Source organism: Sturnus vulgaris, chromosome 3, assembly GCF_052056855.1.
Source record: "Sturnus vulgaris isolate bStuVul1 chromosome 3, bStuVul1.hap1, whole genome shotgun sequence".
In the NCBI taxonomy this organism is placed as follows: Eukaryota; Metazoa; Chordata; class Aves; order Passeriformes; family Sturnidae; genus Sturnus; species Sturnus vulgaris.
In genome coordinates this window covers 113,041,684-113,051,301 of record NC_142245.1, presented here as the reverse complement: position 1 = coordinate 113,051,301, position 9,618 = coordinate 113,041,684, and the positions used below count along the sequence as shown (strand labels likewise).

The 9,618-nt window shown below is 48.5% G+C and overlaps 1 protein-coding gene across 5 annotated transcripts in view; it reads right to left on the bottom strand.

The window, feature by feature from the left end:
- Positions 1-5,273: 5,273 nt before the first annotated feature.
- The window catches only part of KIF13B (kinesin family member 13B), a 118,106-nt gene continuing 113,761 nt past the window's right edge, over positions 5,274-9,618 (bottom strand). For all 5 annotated transcript variants that reach the window (XM_014886489.2, XM_088162569.1, XM_088162568.1 and 2 more), the window contains one exon: positions 5,274-9,550. In XM_014886489.2, the coding sequence (XP_014741975.2) occupies positions 9,270-9,550 (281 nt within the window). In that variant the 3' untranslated portion in view covers positions 5,274-9,269. The remainder of the gene's footprint in view (positions 9,551-9,618) is intronic.

Sequence of the window (9,618 nt, the reverse complement as noted above, 5' to 3'; positions counted from 1 at the left end):
GAATGGTTTGGGTTGGAAAGAACCTTAAAAATCGTCCAGTCCCACCCCCTGCCATGGGCAGGGACACCTCCCACTATCCCAGGTTGCTCCAAGCCTTGTCCAACCTGGCCTGGATCATTTCCAGGGATGGGGCAGCCAAAACCTCTCTGGAATCCCAAAGGCAGTTTCTTCCTATATTTTTAATTATTTCTAGGTTTACCATAGTGGCACCTGCTAAACATTTTGTCCAAATAATCCTAACTACTGGCAGGTGGTTATAATTTTGTAAAGGTGAGAATTTTATGTGAGTTTAAAGAATAAAGGTATGAGTGATAGTTTAAGAAATTTCATTTAAGGAAGATTTCTTCTGACCAGAGTGAAAGGAGGTAACAGAACACTATTGAAGGTGTTTTAGTACCACTTAAGGGTTCAGCAAATGAAAGCAATCAGTGTGTAGAAGTTTTATTTTTCATTAGCAACAAAATCTTTTCACTCTGACAACAGTGAGGTGGGAAAGGACTGTTGGCAAGGAAAGCTGTGAGGACATCTCTGCAGAGGGCAGAAACTCAGCCCCTGGGGAGTGGATGGGTGTTGATAGAAGCAGTGATCCTGTGGGATCCTGATGGAAATAGGACATTTTCCTGATGGAAATCCACTCTGTGGCACACACAGACCCTTGGCCCTGCTCTGAGATGCCTTTTGGAAGTGATATTTTCCCTGAGAAGTGATTGTCACTGGCAGAGGATGTTGGTGACAGCTGATGGATGCTGTAGTTGAGTGTTGCAAACCCACGAGCGAGGGCACGGTGGAACATCCTCAGAGCCACAGAAAAACGGAGCAAAACCCCAGCAAAGGCTGAGGAGCTTCCTCACACCCAAATTCTGTGTGTCTCAACTTTGTCCCACTGTGACCTCGACCTGGGGGGCGGGTGCCAGCCGTGCATCTCCTGTCACCTCAGTGTCACCAGATGTATCAGTGACACCCGAGACGAGCCGTGTCCCATCCCTGCCCTGTCCATTCCTCCCACCCAGCTGCTGGTTGGCCCCAGCTGGGCCCTGTGTCTCATCTGCTGTAGGTGTCCTGCCTACCTCAAGAGGTAACCATGGGATCCTGGAGTGGTGTGCTCACCCTCTGGTCAGTTTTCCATGAGCACTAGCGCACACTCACACTCACACTCACACTCACACACACTGGAATGTATATTCTCCTCCCCCCCAGCCCCCAAATAACCTCTTGACCTGATCCTTGCTGTAGCCACCACCAACTCCTCTTGCAAATTGGATGCTGCTTTAAATGTGAAAACAAATGTTCAAGAAGCTATAAAACCTGAATGAAAGCTAAAGCTGAATTTATAAAGCCTTGTTGCATATGAGCCAAAAGTGCAAAAAGCTCTATATAATGAACTAACCTGCCACTCATATAAATATAAATATATATAAATATATTAAAATCAGACTGTTCTACAAAATTGTGTATTTGTATTTTTGTGTACGTACAATTTTCTGCTAAGCAGAAGGAGGATGTAGTATAGGATGATGTGAGAAGAGATTTTGTTTAATCATATTTCTTTGTTACTTATTTTTGTTAACATCCAGATGCCTGTCTTTGTCTTATGTGTATGACACTGTTCCAAAGGTGCAGTATCCCTCTCCTGCCGCACGTCCGACCTCCTTCCTCCACAGGGAATGAGTCAGGTGATGCCCCTCATCATCCTCCTCATCATCACATCATCATCATCATCATCCCATTCACATCCACCTTGGTCTTGATCTTAAGGGCTGCTCGGATGTTTTATTTCCCGGGCGCTTTTTGTTGTGAAGTTGAATTTTCATGTGCTGGCCGACTCCTCTGCACGTTTCCATGGTCTGCTGCTGCTCCTCAGCCTGACATTTTTTGGGGAAAAAAAAATGGATTGGATAGGTCAGGAGGGAGGATGAGCAGATCCTCGTGGTGGGAAGTTGATTGTGGAGAAGAAAGTGCCAGGATGGTCCCAAGGGTGAACCTCAGACCCCACAGGGGAGCTGCTCCTGGGGGCTTGGCTGTCAGGAAGGCTGGGGAGGTGATGGGTTGTGACCCTCCCTGTGCCCCCTCAGCAACATCCACCCCTGGTGGCTTTGGGGCACTTGGGCTCTTTGCTTTGGGAAAGTTGGAGCAGCCTTGAGAGGGGTCCACTTGTTCATGCCAGGTGCCCTTGAAGTGAAGGCACTGAATGTTGAGAAGAACATTCCAAACTCTTCTCCCAATCACTGCCTTTATCTGCAAGGTGCTGATGGCTCCCTTCGAGGAGAAAAGGAACAGTGTAGGAAACCTAAGAACCCTGGGTGTGCTTGGGAATCACAAAGGACCAAAGGAAATGAACAGGGTGTAGTGGAGTAACTGATGGAAAGCTTGAGACAGGAGATGCTGGAAGTTCACCTTCATTCCCACCACAGTCCCTTGAGGAAACTGGTCCAGCCTCCATCCCAAATGCAGCTGAGGGTCAGTGTCCATCACACCTTCCCCTGGCAGCAGGTGCTGTGAAAATGAACCATCAACCCTTTGGGCCCTTTTTTTTTTCTTTTTTAATTTAATCCCTGTCTTTGTTCGAGCCGACGGGCGGCCCGGGGAGAGCGATACTGCACCTTTCCATGTAGGGCTCATATTTATAACAATGTGTAATGACTGTAGCAAAAGTCCTTGTTTCTGTATGTGAATGGACAGAGAAACAAGTGCTCTATTGTATTGATTAAAATAGTTCAAATGAGTCCTGTATCATTGTATCTCCTATTCTGGATTAGTGCCTTTTGGACAGTAGACTGTTCTGTAATTAAAATGTAGTATAACTGCTTTTTTGTACAGTTTTGTTTTAATAAAACTTTTTTTTAATTTGTGTTTATTTTAGTATTGTACCTATTAGAAAATAAAAATGTATAACTCAACACTGACCCTTTTCTTGCATCGTCCTTTTTGTGCAGGGCTTGGCTGTGAGACCTAAAATGTGTGCTGAGAATTAAGTGAGTGCAGAAAATTCGGGTTTGTTTGGGGAAAAATTAATTCTTTGTGCACTCCCCCTCTGGAAAGTGCTGGACACGATGATGGTGGATTTGAAGCAGTGGAGTCACTTGGGATTTGAGCCATGGGCTGATTCCAGAGACCTTTTAGGGCTCTTTCCACTCAAAGGAGATGCTGAGAGTGGAGTTTTCCCTCCTTTGCCTGGGAAAGTTTTGGAGTTTTGCCTCCTTTGCCACAGGTCATACAAAGCTGTTGTGCCCTTCCCTCTGGGAACCTCCCCCACCTCAGGAAGGGCCCTGTGAGTCCCATCCCAACAATAAAAATCTCTTGCTCAAGCAGCTGAGAAGGTGTGGAGGGAGCAAACCTTGGGGCAACTCGGTGATAAAACCAAAAGATGTTGAATTATTGAGCACAGGGGTGATTTTGAGAAGCCCGAGGCAGGAGGGGGCTGTGGCTGCCCTTTGGTCCTGGCCTGGTTGGGCTGAGCAGCTTGGGGGGGATCTCAGAGAGGGTTTATGGGGTGGGTGGGTGGGTGGGGAAAAACTTCCTCAGAATGGGAAGAAATTCCTGCAGGATGTGGAAGCTGAGATGGGTGGCAGAGGAGACACAAAGTCACAGGAATTGATTTATTCAGTGAAATGGTGTCTGGGTCCTGCCATCCTGGTTAAAATCAGGATGTGCAGCTGTGGTTGGGGAGTTTGCTCAGGATGGACACCCCAAAACAGGGGGGAAAGCAGCTCAGGAGGGGTGCAGATGATGAATAATGGACTTCAGAGGTGGAAGAACCTTTCAGACTGCTCCTTGTGCCTCTCAGACATAAAAGAGGAGGATTAAATTTATCTTAACCCTCCCCATCATCAGCTGCCAGAGCTGCTGTGTTTGTAGAGGGAATTTTCTGGAGGGAGGAGGCTGAAATGGTTTGGGATGGAAGGGACCTCAAAGCTCCCTTGTCCCATCCCTTGCCATGGGCAGGGACACCTCCCACTATCCCAGGCTGCTCCAAGTTCCATCCAATCTGCCCTTGGACACTTCCAGGGGTGTCTGTTGCAACACCTGGGATGCTGGATGAGCCCACTCTGTCTTTCACAGCTGAAAACCAGGAATACAGAAAAAGCTCCATCTGGAGATGTTACAAGAAACACAAGAGGAATAAATCCACATTGGAGGTCTGTGCTTTGCAAAGAAGCTGCACTTCCAGCCCTTTGTGTGCCTGTTTTGGTGGGAAATGAGATTGATCAGGGAAAAAACAATAATTTATCACAGGTTGGTGCCCAAAGGTGAGCAAAACCCCCTTGGAAATGTGGCCAGCTCGTGGCAGGGCAGCTCCTCTCTCCACTCAGGGGCTGCTGCCTCCCATGGCAAAGTGTTTGAAGCCAAGAGAGGCCGATGGAAGGCTGTGTTAATTTGAAGGAAAACGGGGGGAAAAGTGTTCTTTATTAGTTTTGGAGGTTTTTAAAAATTATTTTCTTGCTCTTTTTGATGGGAGCCTTTTCAAGGCAGCTTTGGCTGCAGAACAGAACGTGGCAGCGTGGGGAAGGTGCCACAGCCACCTTCCGGGAAGAGCGAGGTTTGAACAAAGTGATGCTGCTTCAAACAACTCCTGTGTTTCAGCCAAAGAGGGTTTTTTTTTCTTTCAGAAGGTAAAACATAAAAGGGAAGTGGCTTTAAAGAAGAAGAAAAAAAAGCTGTTTTCGTGTGCTGATTGCAAGACAGCGCTGATAAAAATATCCTTTGCTCGCTGAGTTTCAGTGGGGATGGGGGGGGATCAACACAGCATTTGTTGCTCTAGGAAAAAGCCAAGATAAACTGAAAAACTACACAAAATAATCCAAATCAAACCCTGCCTGTTGTTTCCAACATGAAACCCTGTCTGGGAGAGAAACGGTGCCAAAGAGAAAGGAAATGATGTGGCCCAGGCAGGGGGTTTCAAGGACATCATGAAATATTGAGGGGGGGTGGTCTTATCACCCCGAGGTCTTTTTGGCTGGCAGGGTTGGTTGTGGCAGTGACCTCCCCACACCTGGAGCAAGGCAGAGAAGTTCTTGGGATCCTCATGCCACTGTGGATATTAGGAAAACCTTCTTCCCCAAAAGCGTGGTCAGGCACTGCCACAACTGCCCAGGGCATGCTGGAATCACCAGCCCTGGAGGGATTTAAAAGCTGTGAGGATGTGGCACTTGGGGACATGAGTCAGTGGTGGCCTGGGCAGTGTTGGGAATCAATTTTGGCAACTTTTTCAAGCTAAGCTATTCCAATTCTAAACATTTTGGTGCCACTAACGGGAACAATAAAGCACAGACATGCCAGCTCTAAAGAAGACGTTTATTCAGGTCCTGCAGGCGGCATCGCACGTATGATACAATATTACAGTCATTTAGTATGGTACAGAAATCATTAAAAACTTTACAGCTCATTACAAAGTCTCTTTGGATTTCAGCTCATTTAAAGTACACAGAGCCCCTGCAGTGTGTCACCCTGGCAGGGACACACTGGTTTGGGAACGGTGGAGAGGGCAGAAACCAAAGATGGACAGGGGGGATGGAGGAACAAGACACTTGACTGTGACCCCACTCGAGGTGTTGGGAAGTGTGACCAGCCCACATTGTCCCTCACTGCCTCATCCCCTAAAATCCAGGCACCCCGAGGCCACCCAGCCTCGCTGCTGGCCCCGGGATAAGGCACTGGGAAAAGGAAATCTTGTGCAAAGAACTGGAGGAACTGGCCAAGGGACAGCGGGAGCATCACCACAGACACGGCTCTGGCAGCTCCACAGGGCATGGACAGGGCTGGAAAACACCCAGGCCCTGCTTTTGTGGGGTTCCATCACTGTGGGGAGGAATGAGGGGGTCCTGCCTTTGTAGGAGAGCACAGGGGTGTTGAAATTTCCACCCCAGCCCCCTCTGTTCAAGGACATGGGTGGTGTCACCACACAGAATTTGCTTCTGTTCATTTTCCTCAACAACATCATGGAACAGCAAAGGGCCAAAGCCTCGGGGTGAACAGGCTTGACTTTGGACATGGAGATCAAAACACCTCAAGAGCTGAACCTAACACAGGAAAAAGGTGTGGCTTGGCTTGAGAAAACCCCAAAAAGTCCCCTCTGAGCAGCCTCCTCTTGGCTGGCTTGGTGCCACAGACACCTTGTGGGGTGGGGGGACTCCCAGCCCTACAAACACAGGGGAGGGATGGAGCTTTTCCAACCCACCAGCACCAATTTCCAAGAATCTGAGACCCACCCACAATTCAGGGACACAGCCAGCAGGACTGAACCCCCTAGAGACACCAGAGATGAGACACTGGATAAAACTGACACTCTCCTGCATGAAATCTTCTTCTTCCCTGTATAAAGTGCATGAAAATCTTGGAAAAATCTGCATAGCTATTCACACACCAGCCTCAGTGCTGGGTGGTTCCAGTTAAGAGCACCTCCTCCTTTAGGCTGAGAGTAGAGTTTTTCTAATATTATCAGTAAAAAACAGATATTACTACCTCCATGATGATTTTTACCTCTTTTCTGCTTAGTTAGCTTAGCTGGGGCAAAGTAAGATGGCTTTGAGTAGAGGAATGTGCACTCACTCTGCCAAAAATTTGAAAAAACACCTTTAGAAAAGACCACACGTGCCCAGGAAAGCTGCGAGGGAGCAGGAGAGAGTCGGGGAATCCTCCAGGAACAACCTCACGGCCAAATTCGATGTTTTTGGCTTTCTGGAGCTTGTACTGCATCAGAGTGAATTTAGGGTGCAATCTGAGGCCGGGTTTTGTTTCCAAAATCAGAGGAAATGGTGAAAACCAAGAGAGCTCTGAGCAAGGTCCTCCATCCATGAAGGCACCACGAGCTCCTCCTGCTCTTCATTCCCACTGGATTCCTGGGATCATCCCAGCCCTACTGCACAGATTTGCTTCCAGGACAGGTTATCCCACGGAGGCAGCAGGTGTGGGCTGCTCCAAGCATCCTTCACACCTTTCTCTGTGCTTCTGCAGCACGGCTGGGGGTGGGAGGAGAGGGAATCCAGCCTGGGTCAGTCGGATCAGCCTCTCTGTGTCCCAGGAGTGCAAGCACCAAACCATGGCCAGGGCTGGAGCCCGAAGAGGCCAGAGGAGTTTCTAACCAGCAGCAGAAACACCAAGCCAGCTCCTCCTGCTCCTCCCCTTCTCTCCTGCAGCCTGGACTTTCCACGGACCCTGAGGAAATCCTGGATTCCCAAAGAGCAGCACAAGAAAAGAGGTTTCAAAAGGACTTGGGAGGTTCCTCCCTTTGCATCTCCCCCAAACGGGGCTGCTGAGCAAACATGGAGGAGTTTTTTTAAAGACATCCCTAAATCCAAGTATCTGAAATGCTGAGACTAAAAACACACAGCTCTGGGGAGGGGCTGCTTCACATCAGCTTCTTCCGGCAGCACATCAGAACAAAGTGCAATTAAAAACACGGTCAGGGTGGAGTTCACAGAACCAACAAGGCAGTGTAAGAGGCATCAAATTAATTAGTGGGTGGTCTTTCATTGGCAAGACTCCTCAGACCCCAAAATTAAGAGTATTTCACTGTATGGGTTGCGTTCATAAAACCGGTTTTTAATTTTAAAACCCGGGACTTCAGCATCCAAATTCTTTACTACCAAATTCCTCCCCCATCGTAGCTTGGATGGACAGGAACTTCGTGCAAAGGGAAAAAAAAGGGAAAACTGTACACTAAAAATATCTTTAAAAAGCTGCTCTGTACATTTTATATTAAGATTTCTTGAGGAAAATTTAGGAAACACTGAAACTACTTACACCAAGCTGGAAGGATACACAACCCCTGGCAGAGCTCTACACAGGCTGCATCGGAACCCAGCCCACTTATTTCTGCTACAGATTAGTTTCTATTTTAATTTTATTCCTTCTGCATAAATGATATTAATTACAGTAAATCAGCATAATTATCTCCTTCACTAAGCATCCCTATCTCCTTTGATGCCAATGGAGCTTTCCCTTGGACCTCGGAACCAGATGTTTAAGGCACTTGGATACCCACGGGCAGCAACTGGAGAGATATTAAAGTTTAATCATTAATTTAGCATCCTAAATAGTCCCCACGTAGCTAAAACATTTATTGCTCAGGCTGTCCAATCCCCCTGTGATGACTAAACAAGATATAAACAGCTCAGCATAGAAAAATCTGTGGCTTTTCAGGATTTGATAGAAGAACAAGCGTTGGCTGATCCATGCATGGACACATGGACAGGGATACATCCCCTGTGCCACAGGCAGCTAAAAACCAGCCACAAATAAAATCAAGTTTTATAAAAGCCAGCCCAAACCTCCCCCTTTCCAAGAGAGAGGCTGGTTTTGGGGAGCACAGAGGCACCTCCTCTTTGGATGGAGCTGGGAGAGCTCCTCTGTGCAGCGCCGGGCAGGGATGATTGTAAAGCGCAAACATTTCATGTTTTAAAAGAATAAATAAAAATAAATAGACTGGATTGATCCTGTTATGAGGACAGAGAACCCCTGCTTGGCAAAATTGTGAGTGTCTCCAAAGGCTGGGTGGGAACAGGGAAGCTCTTCAGTGCTGACAGCTCTCCAAAAATCCTCTTGGCCCACAGGGAGGAACCAAGGAGAAGGTCCTGCCACTCTGGGGCAAGTGAGAGAGGGGATCCTGTCATGGTGACAGCAAACATTAAATGGATCAAAAATCACAAATAGGACAGAGCTGGGCTTTCTCCCATTCCCAACAAACCAGCTGGAAACACGACACTGCTTTCCACAGGAGAGCGGGATAACAGGGCAGCGATCCAAACAGGCACTGGTCCCAGCCACATAACCCAAGGGCTGCTGCTGCTTTAAATAAAGGGACTTTGGGGCTTCTTTATCTCCAAACCAAGTTCTACTTTCACTTTTCTGCCCGTCTGCAATCATTCCCACCTTGTCCTTTCGTGATGATTACACCATACCGACTCAGCTCTTCTGGAATTACAACAGAGCTGCTACTTTGGGGAGGTTCTTCAGGAACTGCCCTGCACTTGGAGGGTGCCTGGGGAAGATTTAGTGGAAGCTGTGCTGTGGTTTGACCAAATTTCCTCAGAAAGGAGGAAGAGAAGGAGCTCATTACACCCACCCCGGCTGCCATCGGAGACGCCAGGACTTGGGACAGGAAACGAAGGATCCAGCACCACCACGAGGCAAAGAATTATCTGTCAATCACCCAGAGCAGAGAGAACAAACCCTTCATTAGTGTTTGCCACCAACTGGAAGCTGCCATGCTTGGTTTTGCTTCCCGAAGCTCCCCCGGCCGCGTCCCAGGGCGTTTGCTGGGCTGGGATCTCTCAGTTCGCCCAGGATTTCCTGTTCTCCGCGTTTTTCTGGCTCTTCTCCAGTCGCAGCGTGGATCCTCCCTCTGCCTTGGCCAGGGCTGTGAGGGAGGCCAGGTTGGAGGCAGACCCAGAGAAGTTCCCGCTCCTCCTGTTGTCTCCCTGCAGCCTGAGGCCGGAGCTGCGGCGCCGCGCCGGGCCCGGGGCCTTCCTCACCCTGCCCGGCTTCACCAGCAACCCATAGCCGGGGTTACACCTGAAATACTGCTTCCCTCCGATGGAGCCGTCGTTCTTACCTGCGACACGACAAGCAGGGAGTCACACACTGCTCTGGGATGATTTGGAGATGTTAAATCCCCTCCCC